The sequence below is a fragment of the Accipiter gentilis genome, chromosome 21, assembly GCF_929443795.1.
Source record: "Accipiter gentilis chromosome 21, bAccGen1.1, whole genome shotgun sequence".
In the NCBI taxonomy this organism is placed as follows: Eukaryota; Metazoa; Chordata; class Aves; order Accipitriformes; family Accipitridae; genus Astur; species Astur gentilis.
Genome location: NC_064900.1, coordinates 15434903 through 15456961, shown reverse-complemented (window position 1 = coordinate 15456961; position 22059 = coordinate 15434903). Strand labels below are relative to the sequence as shown.

The following is a 22059-nucleotide window of genomic DNA, read 5'->3' as shown; positions in this document are numbered from 1 at the left end:
GCGGCCCAGCCCGCCAACGGGCCCCCCGCTTGGCTTGGCTTGGCCTGGCCTGGCCTGGCCTGGCCTGACCCGGTCCGGTCCGGTCCCGCCCCCCAGGGGCGCCCGCGCCGCTCCCCGCCCGGCTCCGCCGCCATTTCCTCCCGGCCGCCGATCGCCCCGCCCTGCCTCCTGCGGCCCGCGCGGCCGGGTGAGTGCGCGCCGCGGGCTGGGCGGGCTGAGCCCACCGGGGGCTGTGGGGCCTGCGGGGGGTGGGGGCAGGCGGCGGCGGCGGCGGGAGGAGCGGGGCCACCACCGCCCCGCCGGGCTCGGCTCCCCTCCGGGACGCAGGGTAAAGGCAAGGCGTCCGCGGCTGACGGGCCCGGCGGCCTCGTGGCTGACTCGCCGGGACCCCGAAGGAGCGGGGGCGGCTTAGTAGGTGCCGTCCGCCCGCCCCGGGGCTCGGGAAGCGGGGGCCCGGCAGCCGCCGAGCACGGGCAGCGTCCCTCGGGGCAGCCCGGCCGCGCCTGTGAGGCTGGCCGGGGCAAGGAGCGCTGGCCGCCAGCCACTGCGGGCACGGGAGCGCGACTCGCCGCCTTCCTCCCTCCTGGAAACGGTTCGGTAGCGGCCCGCTGCGGTGAGGGGGAGCAGCGGGCGCCGTGTGGCCTCGGAGCCGCTGCGCCCATCTGTCTTCCCCGGCGCCTCGGGGAGAGCCGAGTCCCCCTGCAGCTGCCGGGCCGGTTCAGGGGCCTGAACTCATAAACGGGCACAGCTGGTGTGCGAGTCGAAAAACACTGGTGTGGAATAGCTGTTGCCGTGTGAAGCAGCAACGGGTTCGTTCTGTTGCTGTGTTTGTTCGCTAGCCCTGCAGAGAAGGGCTTGAGAGCATTGGTAGATGGGAAATTCGATGTGAGCCGGCAGCGAGCACTCGCAGCCCAGAAAGCCAGCCGTATCCCGGGCTGCATCCAGAGCAGCGTGCCCAGCAGGTCGAGGGAGGTGATTCTCCCCCTCTACTCTGGTGCGACCCCTCCTGCAGTACTGCGTCCAGCTCTGGGGTCCTCAGCGCAGGAGAGACGTGGACCTGCTGGAGCAGGTCTAGAGGAGGGCCACAAAAATGATCTGAGGGCTGGAGCCCCTCTCCTATGAGGAAAGGCTGAGAGGGTTGGGGTTCTTCAGCCTGCAGAACTGAAGGCTCCAGGGAGACCTTACTGCAGCCTTTCAGTACTTAAAGGGGACTCATAAGAAAGACGGTGTCGTGGTTTGACCCCAGCCAACAACTAAGCACCATGCAGCCGCTCACTCACTCCCCCCCATTCAGTGGGATGGGAGAGAAAATCGGGGAAAAAAAAGGTAAAACTCCTGGGTTGACATAAGAACGGTTTAATAGAACAGAAAAGAAGAAACTAATAATGATAATGATAACACTAATAAAATGACAACAGTAGTAATAAAAGGATTGGAATGTACAAATGATGCGCAGGGCAAGTGCTCACCACCTGCTGACCGACACCCAGCTAGTCCCCGAGCGGTGATTCCCAGCCCCCCCCTACTTCCCAGTTCCTATACTAGGTGTGACGTCCCATGGTATGGAATACACCGTTGGCCAGTTTGGGTCAGCTGCCCTGGTTGTGTCCTGTGCCAACTTCTTGTGCTCCTCCAGCTTTCTTGCTGGCTGGGCATGAAAAGGTGAAAAATCCTTGACTATAGTTTAAACACTACTGAGCAACAACTGAAAACACCAGTGTTATCAACATTCTTCGCATACTGAACTCAAGACACAGCACCGTACCAGCTACTAGGAAGACAGTTAACTCTATCCCAGCTGAAACCAGGACAGACGGAGAGAGACTTTTTACCAGGGCTTGTAGCAACAGGACAAGGGCAATGGTTTTAAACTGAAAGAGGGTAGGTTTAGACTAGACAGAAGGAAGAAATTTTCTCTGATGAGGGTGGTGAGACACTGGAAGAGGTTGCCCTGAGAAGTCGTGGATGCTCTGTCATTGGCTGAGTATGTGAGCAACCTGATCTACTAGATGTCCTTGTCCACAGCAGGGGGTTTGGACTAGATGATCTCTTCCAACCCAAACTGTTATAATAACTGACAAAACACTACAAAACAGCACATGGTGTAAATGAAGCCACATTCTGTGAATAGTACATATCTTAATTTAACTTTGTTGAATACAGTGTGAGTGAGCTGAGAGGTCGATATGATGGATTTAGGTCTGGAATTAAAAACTGGTGATTGAGGCTTGGTTGCATTTGTGTTGCTGGCACGTGGGGATGTCAGTTGTAGATCTCGGTGCATCTTCAGATGCTGCTAGCAACTAGGGACTAATTTTCAGTCTTTTTTTTAAGCATTCCCTTGCCTCATGGAGAACTGTAGCTTGCTGCAGCTAGGAATGTCTGTCCTCTCAGGACGGTGGTGATGTAGATCCCTTCCTGCAGGACTAAGGTGACTGTAGGTTACTGTTGAGGTACAGGCTGTTACAGGAACTGCTGATGAAACACTCTGCCCAGGAGTTAGTGGATCAGCGAGGGTGTCCTGCATACTATTACACAGGAGAACTTAGTACTGCATGTAAATACTAGAACTGGAGTTTAAGTTTCATGATAAGGGGTCTGTGTAAGTAAAAACATCTTAATAAATGGGAGCATTTACTTTCGGGAATAAAGCTGTCATTTTTACTTAAGAATGAAAGCATCAGCGTGCTCGTAACTCCTCGTGTGTTGGCTTCACAAACTTGCTCAGACATGCCCAGAGTCAGTTTGAGTTGGCCAGCCCAGACCTAGCAGGCAAGCTGTGGTGCTAGAGGGCTTGTTGCTGGCTCATTGTCAGGATACTTAACTCAGCATCTCAGGCAGGCTTTTACAGCTGCCTGGTGCTCTGGGCTACTCTTGGGGATGAAATACTGGTGCAGACTTAAGGCAAGTATGTCTACATATACTATGGTGTTAGACCTACCGTTACTTGATTTTTGCCTTAACTTTCCTGAGAACTTGGCAGCTAAAGCCTTTGTGAATTAACTTTGTTTTTACATAATGATACATAAGTGTATTATCTACCTGGAAAAACAAAGTAAATTACTTCCAACTTTAAAATTAAATATCTGTACTTGGATGAAAGAATTCCTTTTATTCTACGTAAACTACTAAGTTTGAAACCTTTGCAGAAATGAAAGCAGCATCTTACAATTTTAGTTTTTGGTGTAATTGCATAACATCAACAGAAAGGCCTAACAACGTTCCCTCTCTTCTATAAACTTAGTTTTGCTAAACTTGGCTAATCCAGATACAGCATGGAGACCCTGACAGAGGCTGAGATGTGCGTCACTGCGCGGTGAGCATCACTAGATGGCTGGCACTGCCACATAATTTAGCATAAAATTGTTCCCAGGGCCTGAGACCTCAAGCAGGTGCCCTTACTTCATGTTCCTGAAACCTGCTCCACCAGCAGCGGAGTCTGCTCTGGGTTTTTCTGTTTCTTTGGAAGCTGCTGTAACCCTCCTGCCAGTTGAATCATCCCTGCCCACTGAACCTCGGTACATATTCCTTCTCCCCTCCCAGCGATCTGCTTTTTCACTTGGCCTCCCTCTTTCCCTGCCCCATTTCCCTGTGTTTTCTGTTCACTGTATTATTGCATAGCCCTTAGTGCATGCAGTTGTACCCGTGTCAGTGTTCCCTCACTGCAGCAGCTGCCTTCTCTGTAGGTCCTGCTAAAGCTTTGGTCTGGTAACTGTACAGGTATGTAGACACTGGGTTTACAATGTGTAGGCTAGCTTGAAAGGAAAGTTTACCTTAACACACACCATACCAGCCACTGTGTTTAACTGGTTGGGTTCTACACTTGAAATGCCATACACCCTCCTTCATTGTGCTCTGGCTGGAAAGTCATTGCGAAGTCTTCACTGTGTTTCTTTTTCCTAATGTTAATGCATTTCAAGGAAGTGCAATAGGGTACAAGTCCCCTCTGTCCACCCCATTCTGCATGTTGCCATTAAATCTCTTAAAGCTCAGATAATTTTTTAATAATTTGCAGCTCTTGCTACAGAAGATCAGTCTACCACAGATTCTCTGTGTGGGTAGGTTCCTGCATTTGTAAAGATCTGTTGTGTGACCATTGGATTTCGTTGTATGTTTTTTAGTATAAATTCTGCTGTGGGGTTTAAGCTTCAGAGAGCAATGGCTCCCAGTAGAGCCCTTTGGAGTTTGCTGAGGTTTGAGAAGAGGATTGGAGGCCTGCTGTGGGCTTTCCTTTTTCTGCTGCTCGGAGCAAATAGTGAGCATCTGAAAGCAGAGCTGTTCCCAGTATACTCTGATATCCCACTGGATAAGGCACGAGGAGCTGCTCTGGGCCTGCGAGCTGTTGAGGTTGTGTTACTGGTTGACTGTTTTGGTTCTCTTTCCTCTTGAACAGGAACATGCCTAAGAAAGGAGGGAAGCATGCTGAAATGGGAAAAGAAATGCAGGCACGGTGTAAACGAGCGAAGGTGGAAGGAGTTTGCTCTCTGTCAGTCATGAATTTTGAGAACCCAGACAGCCTCTTCGGAAGCTTCATCTCTCCCATCAAACAAGAGGTGTTTTTCAGGGAGTATTGGGAGCAAAAGCCACTTCTTGTTCAGAGAAATGATCCCCTGCTGGCTGCTTACTACCAGTCCCTATTCCAGTTATCAGATTTGAAGGAACTGTGCAGCCAGGGTCTGTACTATGGGCAAGATATAAATATCTGCAGATGTGTGAATGGAAAAAAGAAAGTTTTAAATAAAGAAGGCAAAGTGAATTACATGCAGCTGAAGAAGGATTTTGACCAGAAGAAGGCAACAATACAGTTTCATCAGCCTCAGAGATTTAAGGTTGGATTGTTTCATTGAATATAATTAATGCATGCTTTATAATGTGGTATACTTTGCTTGAGTTGTACTAGACATAGCTTCATCTCTGTCCCCAGTAAATCCAGGGGAAGTAGCTGACATCAGTGACCTGCTGAAACCTATACATGAACTGTATTAATTAAAACATGGTTTATACTTTTGCATTGCCCATCATGTTTCAGTGCTATGCAGTGAGAAAATCTGATTCATGCCATAATATTAGGGTTTTTTTTAAAAAAAACACTTTGTCACATGAAAGTTTAGAAAAGAGTAAATGCACAAAATTGATGATTATGCATCTGTGTCTGCTTAAATTATCCCTTTTGACTGACTGTTTCCTTATGCAAATAGGGGCTTTTGAACCCCTTTCCTTTAATGGAGGGCAAGGTGTGAAACCATGTAAAATATTTCCAGGATACTCCACCATTCTTGCTAATGAATTGGCTTTGAATTGCACCATGGAAGTGTACCACCTTGTTTTAGCTGACTGTCCTCTCTCTCTTATTCTTTTTGATGCCTTTGCGTATGAGAATGAGGCAGTGGTGCCTGCACAGTTGTGTAAAGGACTCGGGTACTTGTAGGTACTTGGATTTAGGTAGTCCTTTTTTTGTCCCATGGTGTCAACACAATTTAATTGTATAATGGTTCTTAAGGACTCACAGCTGAGTCCCAAGTATAGTGTCACTGGCTGATTTCAGTTTGAGTGTTGCTGTAATGGCCAGCGGCAGGGGCATCTACAGGTTGAAATGTTGCATGGCTTCAGCTGAAATCTAGAGCTGGAGCTGAACCTACGTAAATTCTGGTTGAAGTTGCACTTGTGCAGGCCTGGTAGTTGGCATCTTCTGATATGAGAGTCATCCCTTTGGTGCACTGTTACATGTTAGATGTGGATGAGTAAAGTTTGTTCTCAAATATGCCCAAACAGTTGGAGTCACTTTAATCTTTGTACGCTCTCTTTGATGCTAGCCCATATAATGCAAGTCCTGCATGTGTTTATTGTCTTAAGGTGTTTTGCTGTTCTGAGATGATGGGTGGTTTATTTTCCTCTGTCTAGCCTTGTTTGTTTTTGCAACCTAAAAATGGTACAGGGAAGAGAAGAAACATCAATGCTATGTTGGGAGCACCAGACTTCTTGGCTTACCGATTACCTTCGTGGCAGATCTCCTTTGCATCCACAGTGCTTGCTTTCAGGAGAAACACTCATACAGTGCATCTGCTTTCCCAGCCTCTGTCTGCTTGTGGGGATGTGATCATTCTCAAGAAGAACCTCCCAAGTGATGGGGAGGCTGTGGGCTGGATGGCAGCCTGGCTTGGCTGAGCTCTTCAGCAGTAACAGCATCATTTCTTTTTAAAGGAGGAGCTGTGGAAGATTCAGGAGAAGCTGGAGTGCTACTTCGGGTCTCTGGTTGGGTCGAATGTTTACATTACTCCCCAGGGATCGCAGGGCCTTCCCCCTCACTATGATGATGTTGAGGTAGGACAGCACAACCTTGTCTCTGAAACTGTGTGTGGGCTTTCGCTAGTGGGAGTGGATACCTGTATGTGTGCTTTTTACACGCCCCCTCCCCCCAATAACTTACTATAGAAAAGTGTTTTTTCCACTGAAAACTTACAGTAATTAGTTGCAAGTGTGTCTTTATAGTTGTTTTTCTTCTATAATTTTACTGAAGAGGTACTAATAGTAATATCTAATGGTAATATCATGTAAACTGTGCTTTCCAGACTTGGTATTTTCATTAGATGAAATGAGAACTTGTTCTCCCAGCTGCAGAAACTTTCTAGCACCTTTTTTCATATTCACTTCATTCAGACCGCCAAGAATCTAGAAGTCCTTTTTCCTTTACTAAGTACTTGCTCTTTCTTCAGCTGGACAGTGAAAGCAGACTGGTTGTGCTGGTTCCCATTTGTTGGTCCTACTGTTTTCAAAAAGTTACTGCTATGATGAAGTCCTGTGGTCAAAATGTGTTTTAATTTAGCTTCTAAAAGAAACATTCAAATAGATGCTGCATTAAGAAAGAGTTGGGCTATCCCACTTAAACCAAAACAAAAACCCCCATCCTACATGTAGTTTTTGCTTTTTATTATTTTAATTTCCATTAAATACTCCTGGAGTTTCATTTTCATTATACTTGTTCAGCAGCCCCACAACCTGCATCTTCTGGTGTATGGCATCAGCTTCCAGCTCACAGTATCCCCTATCCAGATATTTCTGATGGTCTGTTTGTCAGTGAATGGTGATAAGAACTCTCTCACCTGATATTTTGAGTATCTGTGTGGCAGACATTACTTTTGAGTTAGTTGTCTAGCTCTTATTTAAGTGACTGGAGAGAAATGGGGATTTCTAATTGGCTACCTTAGGATGAAACAGATCACACTTCACAGCTCTCCTCTCTGTTGTCTCTAAGTACAGCCTAAAGAAATAGTTCAAATGTAAATTTCAGCATTGTAGACGTCTAAAAAGTAATGTGAGGGGAATCCTTTTTGCCATCCTTTTCTTCCATTGTCACAAAAGCAACCCGTGTTGCTTCTGTTTGCTTTCTGTCCCTGATGTCTGGCATGGTTCCACAGACTTTCCAAGTAAGAAGATGACTTAAAATTTCTGATCAGTTGGATGCGTGAGGGGCAGGAAGGCTTTCTTATGCATTTGGATTTATGGTCTTTTGCAGGTGTTTATCCTTCAGCTAGAAGGCGAGAAGCATTGGCGACTCTATAAACCAACAGTACATTTAGCTCGTGAATATAATGTTGAATCAGAAGATAGGATTGGGAATCCCACACACGAATTCATATTAAAGGTATTATAATTGAATTGCTTTATGTGGTCTGGGCTATGGTTGCCAGAAAAGTAGTCATGTTTAATTAAAATGGTCCATTTCTTGAAGACAATATTCTGAATGATCATGGTTGTGAAATTGAGGGGAGGGTTGGTGCACAAAACACTGTGAGCACGAGAAATTTGGGCGATAGTTGTCTAACCTATCATTTTTCAAAGGTATCCTTTGCTTTAGTATTTAAATAATGGACGAAGAAATTGGTCATTTCTGGAAATTCTCCAATATTCTCCAAGTTGGGCATCCTGACTCCTGGATCTTATTTGTGGAGTTGTGTGCAGAAAACCCATTTGGTTTATGTATATGATTATGAAACATTTTAATGCTTTTACACGCTATCTATAATCAATCAGGCTAATCCTTCTATGCACTAAGACTTACTGCTTTACTGAAGGTTGTCACTGTTCTGCTGAATTAGAGGTAAATATTTATCCTTGGCTGATAAACAAAAGCATGAACTAAACCCCATATTAACTTGCCATATTAATTGTTTTTTAATTTTTCCAAACCTGAAAATCAAGTGTTTGGCTAGTTTTTGTTATTTGGAATAAAAAGAGCATTTCATGAAGATTAACGAATGCAGCCCCTTTGACAGCAGGGCATCTGGTACTTGTCCCATCCTTTCTAACATGCTTGTGGTTTTGAAGCATGTTATTTATCCTGGAGACAGCGCTGCTCTGCATTGGAAGGCTGCTTAGTTTCCCTGCCTTGTGGCCTGTCATAGGGCCTCTTTCTGCAAGGTCTCTGCTCTTCCTGGTGTTCAGACCTGCTTTTGGGTGTAGGTAATTCAGGAATAGTATGACACATTGGGTATGATACTGACATCATTAGCTGTGTAGTTTGACAGAGGGTAATATTCAATTGTCGTGATGTATTGGGTGATGCAAAGTCTAGTAAATTACAGTTCCCTTCTTAATTTCTGGAACATTTTGGGCCAGACTTCAATGGCTTTGATGTATTCCATAAGCCATTTTACTGACACTAGTGGAGTGAAAATACTGGCCTCTGAAAAGGGCTTAAAAATGATCTAAGTTTTTAATTTATTTTTCTTCTGTTTGATGTTCTTCATTTCTTGTGACCCATTTCTTCCAGGTGGCTGCTGTCAGATTTTGGTTGTCTGTCTGGAGCTGTCTCTTGACAGGGATGCTGTCAGATGACTCTGATTACCTCCCTAAACATCTTTCCAGAATATTTCCTTTCTCCTTTTTTGTATTTCTGTCTGCAGTCTGCCATCCTTGGGCAGTTTAGAACAAATGGACCAGTTAGAGACTGTATTGGTGGTGTTCTCCCTTCCTACCAAAAACTGGTAGCTGACTGAGAGCAAAGGCATGCTGGTTTGTATATAAGGTCCCAAGCTGCAGTGTGTTTTGGTGACACTGCAACAGGCCGTGGCCATGGCTGGTTTGTTACTGATGTCAAGCACAGAGCTTATTTGGTAGCTGGCTATCTAGCTGCCTTCATGTATGATTCTTCCATTTAATTTGCTGGTACTTCTCCTTGTCTGCCCCTCCTTCCTCCATTTCAGAAGTAAGAAGGCAGCAGAGTGATCAGATCTGCACTGTCTCTTGTCAAATGCTCTGTCCTGCCCCAATCTGTGTTGCCACCTGCAGTCTGTGAAGGTTCCCATTCTTTTAATTGAAGAGTGTTGTGCTTGCTGACTCATGTCAATGACATTGACGAGACTACCCAGCAGATAAGATGAATAAGAGTTGGACTTTGCAGTGAAGACTGCCTTGAAAAATTGTGGTCCCAGCTTCTTAGTGGTAGGCATGGGGTGCTACAGCATGAAATAATTTCTTTTGTGGACTAGTTTGTCATCACTCTGTTAGGTGTTCAGGGCTCTTACCCTTCGCCTATGCGACCCTTCCTCCAGTTTGTTTTCTTGCTGGGGATGTGAAATATAGCAAATGAAGAGAATTCAAAGTGCTCTTAGTTGGTTAGTGTAGTTCCTACACTGGTAAGGCACGCAGTTTTTTAATGGCAGGGAGGGGCTTGCTTCAGAACAAATAAATTGTACATAGCTGATCTATGATGCTTTACAGAGTGTTATAAATGGATGAAGAGACAGGATCTTGCCAAGTCCTGTGAAGCCCCATAATCTAAAGAGAACTTAAAATTCAGTGAGAAATCAAGTAGTATTCACTTTAAATATATCTGTGTTAGACAGTTCGGTAGGGTCTTAGAAGTAGGTGATGTAACCAAATTTAAGGAATGGTAAAATTAAAATGGAATCAAATTTCATCATTGTTGCTTTATGAATTTTCTCTTAACTGTGCTATCCAACCATATAGATGTTTCTAGGAGAAGCCATAAGTAAACTGGTTTTCCTTCTTGGAGGGAATTTCATGTGCTTTTTACTTCTCTCTTATCTTGACTTGCCTAATCTAAATTTTTATCAGTGTGGAGATTTAATTTAGATAGGTGAGAAGAAAGATAGGAAGGAGGAAGGTTGTAATTGTTTTTTAAGTGTTTTAACTGAAAATTTCAGACAACAGTATTGTAAGCGATCAGCATCTTTATAGAATATTTGGCTTTTCTTGTGGAATACTGGCCTTTTCTTTTGACATGATCTAACCAAATTCACATTGCACTGCTCCTCTGCTAGCCTGCTTTATTGTCAGTGGGTTCATCTCAGCTGCTTCTTTGTCCTCTTTATGCAGCTGAGTTGCAGTGTGCATGTTCTATAATGTTAAAAGCTTACTTTGTGTTTTCAGACAGGTGTGTAGTAAATATTGACAGTAAGTTGGAAAGTTTAAGGTATTGGACGTCTGGCTTAGAGTGCTTTATTTTCTGTTATTAAAGTGTATAATGGAGGATCTCTCTATTTTGTGATTATTAAAAAAATATGTTGTCAGTCTGTCTGCTGAGAGAGTATTTTCTTTATTTTGACTGCAATAAGGTTTGACCAGGTGCCCTAAATATATCAATTCTCTTTCATTTTCTTGCAGCCAGGTGACTTACTGTATTTCCCAAGAGGGACTATTCACCAAGCTGACACTCCACTTGGGATCTCCTATTCTACACACGTGACCATCAGTACCTACCAAAACAAGTAATCACTCTTTACTTTTTGTTTGTTTGTTTAGCTTTTCTGAAAATGGCTTTCCCCTGCCAGATGATGTGTGTGAATAGTACAGACTTGAAACCAGTGTTTCAAAGAAGTGATGTCCTGTTTCTTAAAAAAAACCCAAACCACCTTGTAATGAGCTCTGCGTAGCTCTTTTCTGTGTTCATTCTTTTTAGCCCTTGTGTGGTTTGTTTTTCTGTGAGTAATACAGGGATAGGGCATGTCACCTCCCCCCCTCCCCCCCACCCTCAAGATGTGGTGACATGGAATGGATGTAGGCACCCCACTATTATATATGTGACCTGCTGTTAGTAACAGAATCTAAGCTAGTGTTCAGGTAGCAGTAATTGAAGTTTTGGGGTTTGGGGGAAGGAGGGGAGCAAGACCCTTGTTTGAAGCAGCCTGTTTACCAGGTTTTCATGCAGCAAGCTTGATTGCTTTTTAATTGGTTATTTTATTATTTACCAGCTGTGGACTTTAATGCGGAAGATAATGTTACAACTGTTCTGACAGACTCGTTGCAAATTCTTCCTCCGCAAATATTTTCTACTTATCTGTGTTTTTCATCTCCTAACCCATGCATGCAAGTCAGATTTCCTTTGACACACATCTGATCCTTGTGCCCACTGAAAGAAACATTGTCATCACGCAGGGAAATGCTGCTGCCACCTAATCAGCCTCTCAGATGCTGGGTTTGGAGTCATTGGCATGAGTTCAGTACTGCTGGTAGCTCTGTATAGCAGACAGTGGAACACTTGAGTGGAGACGATAAAAAAAATGTAAATGAGACTATAACAAGTCATACTTTTTTTTTTAACTGAAGTAGTGTCTAGAGATCAGTGCTGAAAACGGAGTGCTGAGGGAGAGCAAGAGCAGAGGGTGAAGTGCATGCTGGAGGACAGGCCTTGCTCTGCTGCCTGCCCTATTTGGGTGGGATTCTGCTGGCAGCCTTGGATGCTGGACACTTGCCCTGGTTGTTAGCCCATTAAACCAGCTCGTGAGGAGGTGGTAGGGAGAGAGGGCACACTTGGACAGGATAGCACTTCTGCATGAGTCAACTTGATGGGGTTGACTCAAGCTAGGCAAAGAAGGTGCAGGCAGTAGTCCTCCCTCCCCTGCTCTAGTTTATTCTTACAATTGGGGAACAGAAGTACAGAGATCAAAGGCCAATTTTTTTTTTTTTTAGTATGTAGGCTAAGAATGGGGATTTAACACAAAACAACACACCTACAAGGTACCTGTTGAGTATCATTAAAAGCCCTGTAGAAATATGCAGGGGTCTTGTTCCTGGGGTCATAATTAAGTTTGTAGCAAAGCTAAAAACTGATGCTATGTTGGATTTGATAACCCTCCGTACATGTCCTCCTTCAATGTAAGTGTCTCAAAAGCATGCTAAATGACACGACCCCTTGCCCTTCATTTGTGCAATGAGGCCGTATGTGTGTACGGTTGCATAATAATGGCCCTAGGAGGAATGTCTTCATTCACTGAGGTCATCTTTAAGCTGAATCCGCTGGTAAATGGCAAGCACCCGAATCAGAACAAACTGGACCCTTCTCAAGCCAGTTCCTTCCCTCTGTAGGAGTGCCACTGACCTGTAGGTAGTGAGGACACACATACAATTGAGATGAGAGTGAGCTATTGCACAAGACTACAGAGTGGTAATGGAAGGGCCAAAGGCACAAAGCAGATTTGGAATTGGACCACTATGTTTCCAGCCCTTGACATCAATTAAGATGTCTGGTTTATTTCAGTGCAACTATTTTAGTAATTTTTTTTTTCTTTCTTCTTGTCCGTCAGCTCTTGGGGAGATTTCTTACTGGATGCAATTCCTGGCCTTGTGTTTGATTCAGCAAAAGAAGATGTGGTGCTGCGGACAAGCATACCAAGGCAACTGCTTATGGTAAGTAGGTGGGACTAAGGGAAGAATAGTGCCTTCAGATGAAACTTCAGCGCTGAGGCAAGCATGTATCTTGATCTGCTCTGAAAGCACAGTCTTGTCTAGCAGCACAACTGCTTTTGAAGTCTTCAGGATGACTGTTTTGAGGTTTGTGCCATCTGAAGCTTTGCCTAGTTCATAGCACTGCCTTTCTTTCATATCAGTGTCCTTGTATGGCTTGTTTCCTTATAAAATCAATGGTATTTGTTTTGGAGCTGTCAGACAGGCATAGCTCCTGTCAGGCCAAGCTTTTGCATCTTTAAAAGTTAGCAAAACTGTAAGTTGTTCTGTGACCACTTAGTCCAGTTGTGCTGCTCATCAGCTCATCAGCATGCAGAAGGAACAAGTCTCTCTTTCAACTACAATTGCAAGTCCTTTAGCATTGCAGGTAGCCCTGGAGTGAGGGAAAGTGAGCATTGGCTTTGGTGCCTGAACGGCTGGTGGGGAATGTGTAAAAGAAACAAAATTTGTTGTTTTGGGAGTAAATGTTACCCTTTGCAAAGATAAAAGAGGAGTGTCCAGATTTTCAGTGCATTACTGCACCTCTTTCTCTTTAGGCTAGGCTGTTTAGCTTGAATTCATGTGAGAGCAACTCTGTGTGAATATTTAGCAGGTGGATACAGCTGACTCGACAAAAAAACTGAGTAGCCTTTTGAGAAGGCTTGCAGACCGTCTGGAAAACACCAGAGAACTGAGGTCATCTGACATGAAGAAGGATTTCATTATGAACCGGTTGCCACCTTGGTTGGGATGTGACTCTGATCCTTTGACTCCAGGTAGATTTTGAAGTTACCAAAACTGGCTGATGTGATCATAGAGCTGTTGCTAACTCCGTGAACAGGCAGACTTTGGTATTTTATGGTAGGGAAAGATTATAGTCTAGCATCAGCTTCACATTGTGCTGGGCTATACATGTGCATTTGCACACCTCAGTTGGTCAGTTCCCTGTGTCTACTGGAAGAAATGACATGTCTCTCTCGGAGTGAAATAAAGGTTATCCTAGACTGAAATTGGCAGCTTTAATAAACTACTGTGTACTGAGAACATTCAACTGGTAGAATTTGTCCTTATGCTCTAGCTTGCTATCACAGCTATTTGTAAAGGTGAGAGAATTGAAAAATCTCCCCCCCCCCCAGTTTGAGAACATGTAGGTGTTGAAACACAGGTTAGCAAAACCAGCCACAATAGAGTGAGTAGAGACAGAGGGCTCAATCTGCACTGTTCATCTGCTTTCCTTCCTTTCTAATGGAGAATTTATTTTTCTTAGGTGGGAAACTGCCAAAAATAGATAGCAAAATCAGACTGCAGTTTAGAGATCACGCTATCATTACAGTGGAACCGGATCAAGAGAATTCTGTAAGTATAATGAAGCCACCCTTGTATGCTTGGGGTGGGGTGGGGAGTGCGAGGTATGCGAGTTGTTGCTCTGTTGTAGTGGTCTTAAAGGGCCGTGCAGTTATACTTAGTTGGATCCTGGATCCCATTAGGGTTTGTCAGGAGATCATGGGGGTGGTTGTCAAGCAGTAATAGGGCACATTCTTGCCTCCTGGAGGAGAGCTGCAGAACTAAATTTAGTCCGTGATTCTGCACAGTAGGTGCATAGCTTTTATCTGAGGCTGGATGGGATAGATCATTACAGCTGCTAAATGGCCTCTACAGCTCTTGATAATGGATTTTTTTTTTTTTTATTCTTTGTATTTAAGTGCATGAATAAGTTATAAAAACAGGCTCCCTCAAGAGAAGGAATTCTCTTCATTGCAGCTGCTGCTGACTGTGGTTCCATTTAGTCTTCACTTCTGAGTTATCTTTGTACCTAAGTGACTGCCAGTGGAACAACTTAGTAGTGCCACAAAATAGATGCTGGCATCTTGGGTTATTGTGTTCAGGCTACTGCTTCTCTGTGAAGGTTTATTAGTACGAAATTGTAGAAGTGCTTTTTGTTGTCTTAATTAAAAAAAAAAAAAAAAGAGAGGATGGGACACACTATCTATCTTGTACAATTTTTTTTTTATGAGCACATGTTTCCAAGAAAAAAATTCTGCACCTTTCTGATTTTTCTCCTCCATTTTGTTTGTGTCCATATTGCTGCAAGACCGTGTAGGGTTTGGGAACTTTTTTTTTTGCAAGTTTTTTGCTGCCTCGCCTTCTGATGTCATACAGATAAACCCTGAATGACAGCACACGTGCAAGACTTTTGTCCACAAATTCAGTGCGAGACCTACCCCCAGAGCTCTGAATTGGTTTCCATGCACAGCTTTGACCAAGAAATGATAACAGGCATATGATTTTTAAGAGACAGGTAAGTATCAGAATGGAAATTTAGGGATGCATGCTTCTTCATTAAGACCTTCTAGGAGTTACTCCTTAAATTACATGTTTTCTATACAGCATCAGTCTTAGGAGTTTAGTAGAGGCAGTACTAAGGCAGAAAATTATAGGTTATGAATAAATTTTCAAAGCTGTTTTGGAGACTGCCTTTCTGCTTTAGTAGATGGCTGTTGGATCATTCAGTTGGGAAGGCAAATTGCTTTCATTCGATGCAACAGTGGACTCCAGAATGAAGGAGCTAACACTTGGCACCTGAGTGAGATGAATTTGAGGGTGTGGATCATATGTAACTGTTTTCTTCCTGCTGTCTTTTAGGATGAAGTTCGCAGAGATATGGTTTATGTTTATCATTCTTTAAAGAACAGGAGAGAAACTCACATGATGGGGAGAGAAGATGATACTACTAGTGAGGAAGGCACATCACAGGTTTGTTCCTACAAACACACACCAAAAGCTACATTGCCACAGGGGGTTTTGCTGTGTTAGCTGAGCTTGACCGAGATGGTAGCAGGGGCCTGGGTTCTGCTGTATGCCTCAGCACCCAAAGCATTTCTGCCCATCTCCCAGGTACTCAGATGAGCTGAGGCTGCAACGCAGTTAATAGTAGAACCAAGTAATGCAATCTCATGCTTAATTAAATGTTTGAGATGTTAACAGGATTTCTTCTTATGTCTTAGCTAGCAGAGCCACTGGAGTGGCTAGCAGTATCTCTTACTTCTGTGTCCTTTAGCACATCATTTATTAAGGCTACTGGATGTGCTAGCACATGTTCAGTAGTAGCAGGGATCACTGCACCTCACCTACCATGTTTATGCCACATTGAACCCATGTTAGATTTTGTATCCACTGGAACATGCTGCAAGCTAAGGGTGTCCGTTTTACAGTGGGGGGTGGGTCAGCATTGGGAGTAGAGTTAACTCTTTTACTGAAATGTAAGGAGGGAACTTTTGGTATTGTTAGTAAGGCTGCAGATGGTTCATCTCCATGTACAAAGTGCTTTTCGTCAAATCATAAATAGTCCTGAAGAGTGGTTGTGAGGTTTGGACCGTTGTGTTCCACTTCGTGATAGTAAGATGCTCTATCATAAGTCTGTGACCTGAAACACTTGAATACAGGTCTGCACAAATTCACTGTAGAGGCAGAACAGAACACAGCCTGTTCTTGTCTCAGTAATTACAGCAAGGCTTTTTGCCTGGCATTTACTAACCTTTTAAGGTAAATCTCATTGGTCCTCTAGAGTAGAGAATAGGGGGTAGCTGAGGTTGTACACTGGGACCTGTACAATATACCTTCCTGCCCTTAAAGACTTCAGCTGTGGTAATGGAGGTTCGCTGTGGTTCTGTCAGTGTCTAAGCACTGCATGTGGCAGATCAAAAGAAACTTAATAGCCTTCCAAAAAATAACAGGTAGTGTTAGGCAAGAGTGTAAATTTAAAGTTCTTTTATTCTTCAGTGTGGAAAGCACATGAGGAAGCCATGCACTGTCAGCCACCCTACCTCATAAGGTGTGCTAGAACATGCAAGAGATGTCACCTGTTTTTCTATTAAGAAAGGTGGCAGGACAATACTCCATCTTTTGGAGGATGCTCTCAGAAATACCAGTGTGGTGGGGGAAGGGAGCACATAGCTGCTGATCAGTACCTGTAGCCTAACACACACTACTGTATAATAAGGAACACTGCACTTACTTACCTGAAGGATATTTTTTTTTTTTCCCCACCCTGCCCTCCCAAGCAGACTCATGGACTGCGGTTTCCTTTGTCATACTTGGATGCACTGAAGCAGATTTGGAGTAGCTGCACTGTTAATGTTAAAGAGCTTAATCTTATCTCGGATGAGGAGAAAGAAAACCTTGCCTTGTCCCTATGGACTGAATGTCTAATTGAAGTTATTTGATGCTTTTGTGAATTAGCTGCTCCTGTAAGTAGTATTTCTGGTCATTAAGAATCTCTTGAGAGAAAAGCTTATTAAATTACTTTTTTATCTATCCAGCCTTTGGTTTGTATTGCTGTCTAACAAAGCATTGATATATATATACTTTGCTACTTTCTAGTTCAAATGTTACTTTTCTTTCCTTAGCTGTGGGAAAATGGGCATTGGGAAAAACAGGTAAGCTGCTTATTGTCCAGTGAGCCACAGCTCCATGTCTGTGGATGGATGAAGTCACCCATCGTAACGCCGGTGCTGTGGTATCCCCTTTCCTCTGGATCTATGCGTCGATGTGGAGGACACCTAAAGGTATACACATGGAGCAGGCTTGAGGACCTTGGGCAAAACCCAGTAACTTACTTCTTCATTTGTAAAATTCACCAGCAAGAAAACACATTTGTTCACCCTGAGAGAGCAAAAGCTTCTTAGTAAAAGCTGTGTGTTTTGCTTCCCAAAGGGGTAAGACTTTGCCCAAGAAAAGCCTCCTTTCCTCTCAGATACTGCCACCACTGGAATAAACAAGCAATAGTATTTAACCTCTACCTCTCCCAGCACCAATATTTAATGTGAAAGTAACCCAAACCTGGAACTGGAATCTGTATCTTCAATGCTCCCTTGAGTGGGTTTTGATGGGAGTAGTGCAGTTATTTTAATACTTGAACACTGATGTTTAATATGCAAACTAATGTAACACCGCAGTCACCTATTCAATATAGTTATCCCTTTCTTGTCCATTTGAAAGGAAATATTTTACAGGAGTGTGCTTGACATCTGCTAAAAACTATTGTTATATTTAGTTTGTTTAAAAAGACACAAGCAAGCAAAATGTTCCTCCTAAAAAAAGAGTTTTATACAATTAAAATATACATGCTTAGCATTTTACATTCAAGATCTCTGAAGTACAAAAGCCTGCTTTGCTTCATTACATAACACTGACACACCAAATATGATTTAGTCATTCTAGGTTTAAAAGACTAGAACTTTTTACACAGGCTTTTAAAATTTCATATGGAAAGCAAGTCAAATGTAGCACACTTGATATACTGGCTTACATAAAAAAACCTAAAGAAGTGCTTTATTTGGAAAAATATATACATATATTTGAAGATTTAAACAGCAGATTTATGATAATTTTAGAATGTAAAAGAGTAAGTGCAAGTAGGTAGTTTTTTTTTTAAATAGTACTATATAGAACTCCATACAAAAATAGACATCCATATATTTTACTTCTGTGGCAAACTTAGGGTTATGTGTTTTTATTTGTTTGGGGATTAATCCTGTTTGAATGCACAACTGGAATAGTTACAGCTTTTGGAAACTAGAATATCATCTTTAGCAAACCTAAACCTCTTTAAATAGTTATAGAAATACCCTGAATATACAAATAAGGAAGAAAAATATTACATTTTCAATGAAGTAGATTAATTTAGTGATGCTGAAATCAAATGAAGTTACCAGTGACCTAAGGGACTTCGCTTCCATGTCAGTTGTTCACAGCCCTACAACTGTCTGCAGTTCCTTCTGTAATTTTCAGTGTTGAGCTAGGAACATGCTTTTAAAGCCCACAACAACTGCAGTCCAGTAAGGTACTTGGCTCTATCTGCCTCAAGTGCTAGCTAGTAGGCTGGTTGCATAGTGCTGAAATTGAGAAGAGCACCAGCAGGCCAAGGTCCAGACCATTAGCTGCAGTCCTTATCCTTTGGCCCAAGATGTACATGTTGTTGATGAGATGAGACACAGTTATGCCATTCTTCTACCATTAGGCAAGTGTTGAAATGCAGGCTGCTAGCACCTTTGAAAATACATACTAGGGAGAATGGTTTCCTGAAGGAAGACATGGTTTCAAGACCAGATTACATTGTGTTAAATTAATCTATGTACATCAAAACAAAATACAGGTGGACTTAAAAATCATAACTGCTCTAAATGCAGCTAGCCCTTATAGAAGTCTAGCCTGACCTGGGACTGCATTCTCTTTTGATACATGCATACAGGGCTCCATGCTAAAGGTGATCTTCAGTGACAACCTGGAAACAGGCCATGGGGTCAGCAAACCCAGTTCCTGAATCTGGAAATTTGGTACCGTTAAAACAAATGGAGACAATGGCCTACCAGTAACATTAGGGGAGTGAAAGTCAGGCTTTTGCTATCGCCTCATTTCACATGCTGAGCTGGTGATTCCAATTCAGAGTTGTCTTTTTGAACAAAATAAATCATATTTTAGCAAGATATGATTTGAACTTCAGGATCACTTGGAGCCTAAATAGTTTCACTTAGGACATAAAAGTCCCACTCAACCTCCTTCAGGCTCATCAAGTGCCTTCATTCTTCAGTGAAGACAACATTTCTAAAGAGCCCTTCCCATATTCTCTTGTAGTTCATATCCTGCAAAACTGATGTCTAGCCTTTGCATTTACTTCTAATACTTCAGATGAAGAGTAATAGTGACTTTCATAGGAGCGGTCTCTAAAGAATCAGCTTCCCTGCGGAAAGACATTAAATCAGCCTCCTATCTTCCATCTGTGCAAGATTCAGTTGTTTTAGGAGTTGGTACTTAGTACGAAGGCAAGTAGAGAGGAGTTGCTTCTTAAGGTTCCAGTGGTGTGTGACTTCAGTAGTTTTTTTCCCCCTCTAGCTGTTAATAACCCACACGAGGTCCATCTGTGTGTTGGGTTTTACTCACAATATTTCAATATCCCATTTTTGCGAACGTCTGTTGTCTATTGGCTGATTCATAATGATGTGATTCTTGTCATAATAATTTCCCCCTTAAAAACAAAACAAAATCATGAAGGAATTTTTTTTTTATAATAAATACTCAGAAAAGTCTATGCATAATCTTTAAGAACTGTGACCAAGTAGGAAAATTAGCTGAAAAACAGAAATTCCATGAGGTAGAGGGCTGGTGTCTGCCCCTCTGCCTCTGTACATTTGCCTCCTTCAAACTGTCACTTGTCAGCTTAGGGACTGAGGAGCTCCATTAGTTAGGAAGCAGAGCATACCACAAACTGGTGCAAATGTGCACAGAAACAGCACCTCTAAAGAGATTTTGCTTTTGGCAGATACTGAGCTCCCGCTGTGTGTCTGGACTTTAAAGCACATATTGCTATAGTAGAAATACACAGATTCACAGATGCACGTAAGATTAGTTGATGTAGAATATCTATGTCAACCACAAACTTAGGAAGTCCGTAAAATTTCTCTCCTTTGAATACGTGGCATAAAAATGACAGTGCATTTTTTATCATTATACCATAAATAAAAATCCACTAAAAGAAATAAATGTTCTAAAGAGCTATGAAGTGCTATCTCACCACCCCAGCCTTCAACATTACATTTTGCAGTAACCTAGGCAACACAGCTCTCTGATACTGTCAGAGTTGCCATCAGTATCACCAGTTGCATTTAATAGCTTTGTAGTAACTATTTACGAATTAGTAATGGTGGTTAAACTCCTTAGATCTGGAGGCCAGGAATGGTCTATTAGTTCAACATCACAGGGCTGAGAATTCATTATCGGTAAGTTTGAGCTGCAGAGGTCAGATATGTAATGGCCAGAAGGACATTCATTGAAAAGGCTGACAGCTTCACCTGTGGGAAGTGCCATTACCCTGGTCTGAAAGCCCTGCAGGGCTGTTAGGCTATCAATTAACTTACTTAGACCTTTCATCTGAGAAGACAGCAGGGTAGAGCCCCCAGCCTCATAACCAGCCACCACCCCACCACCTCTCCCTAGGGATAAAACCCTAGGGCCAGCAGCAGGGCTTGAACAAATGGCATGTGAGGAACAGGCATTTGCCAAGCGAGGCAGTTCTACCAGGATGGCTAATTAGAAGGACTAGGATCTGAGGAATGACAATGTGGTGGGTTGACCCTGGCTGGATGCCAGGTGCCCACCAAAGCTGCTCTATCACTCCCCCTTCTCAGCTGGACAGGGGGGAGAAAATATAACAAGGCTCACGGGTCAAGATAAGGACAGTTTAATAAAATGAAAGCAAAGGTTGCGCACGAAAGCAAATGATGTTATTCTCTACTTCCCATCAGCAGGCGATGTCTGGCCACTTCCTGGGAAGCAGGGCTTCAGTACACATAGTGGTTGCTTCGGAAGACAAAGATGTCCCCCCTTCCATCTCCCTTTACTTAGCTTTTATGAGCTGACGTCATATGGTATGGAATATCTGTTTGGTTAGTTTAGGTCAGCTGTCCTGGTTATGTCCCCTCCCAAGATCTTGCCCTGCCCCAGCCTGCCATTGAGGGGGGGGCAAAAATGTTGGAGAGCCAGCCTTGATGCTGTGCCAGCACTGCTCAGCAGTAGCCAAAACACTGGTATGTTATCAACACCTTTCCAGCTACTGATGCGGAGCACAGCGCTACGAGGGCTGCTATGGGGAGTATTAACTCCATCTCAGCCAGACCCAATATTTTAACCAGCCTGAAAACATTAGGAATGAGCGCTTTTCTCTTTTTGAGCCACACCTATTCCGTGGATCGCTTTTCCTTCACCATTTTGTCTTCTGTAACTTGCATTTCTTGCCATCAGCACTACTGACCTCCCTGAAGTACAATCGTCGATCTGATCAAAATAAACCTCTGGGATCAAAAGAGTAAGGTTACCCCCCCAGCCCTGTTGTTTCTTGTCCTGCTGTCAAGCAACTGGACATAAACCTAACAGGAAGGATAGGATTCAGTATTTAACCTTAAGTACACAAAGAGCTGGAATTCAGCAATTAACCTTGATCAAAACATGCACTTGGAACATGTGAGGTTTGGTTGTTTTTTGTTGTCTTTTTTTTTTTTTTTTCTTAAATACCTTTAATGTCAAGCACCAGTTGGTCGCTGAGGTATGAACTGATGGTTCCATCCTCACTGAGTTTCCACTTTTGCCTGTCCTTCCCATGTTCTGCCCAGAGCGCGACTTTGGCCCCAGGCACATCTCTGCCACCAATGACATCCAGACAGGCATTGTTAGCCTAAGAAACAAGAAGAGAAGTGAGATCCAGGCCACAAAGCCACAGTTTTGTGGCTGACTTGTTTCAGTTTCAGGCACCGAGCATATTGCAGTAATCGCGCTATGGTGGGCAACAAGCCTGGCAAGCAAGCTAGTAACAGATTATTCGGC

General features: G+C 43.4%; 2 protein-coding genes across 6 annotated transcripts in view; one reads left to right on the top strand and one right to left on the bottom strand.

Annotated features, from left to right (window-relative positions):
- Positions 1 to 111: 111 nt before the first annotated feature.
- On the top strand, positions 112 to 17853 carry RIOX2 (ribosomal oxygenase 2). Of its 5 annotated transcripts, XM_049824343.1 has the most exons (11): positions 3098 to 3316; positions 4394 to 4829; positions 6202 to 6321; positions 7514 to 7642; positions 10627 to 10730; positions 12546 to 12648; positions 13295 to 13460; positions 13952 to 14040; positions 15328 to 15438; positions 16746 to 16931; positions 17091 to 17853. In XM_049824343.1, the coding sequence occupies exons 1-10, from the start codon at positions 3276 to 3278 to the stop codon at positions 16905 to 16907; spliced, it is 1461 nt and encodes a 486-aa protein (XP_049680300.1). In that variant the 5' UTR covers positions 3098 to 3275; the 3' UTR covers positions 16908 to 16931; positions 17091 to 17853. The 5 variants fall into 5 exon arrangements, with proteins under 5 accessions (XP_049680303.1, XP_049680300.1, XP_049680299.1 ...); XM_049824346.1 differs by lacking the exons at positions 3098 to 3316; positions 17091 to 17853 and adding an exon at positions 112 to 187 and having other exon boundaries at positions 16746 to 17031; XM_049824342.1 differs by lacking the exon at positions 17091 to 17853 and having other exon boundaries at positions 16746 to 17035.
- The window catches only part of CRYBG3 (crystallin beta-gamma domain containing 3), a 97609-nt gene continuing 93327 nt past the window's right edge, over positions 17778 to 22059 (bottom strand). Inside the window, exons 21-22 of the mRNA XM_049824322.1 lie at positions 21751 to 21910; positions 17778 to 19708 (exon numbers count right to left, since the gene is read on the bottom strand). Coding sequence (XP_049680279.1) covers positions 19620 to 19708; positions 21751 to 21910 — 249 coding nt within the window. The 3' untranslated portion in view covers positions 17778 to 19619. The remainder of the gene's footprint in view (positions 19709 to 21750; positions 21911 to 22059) is intronic.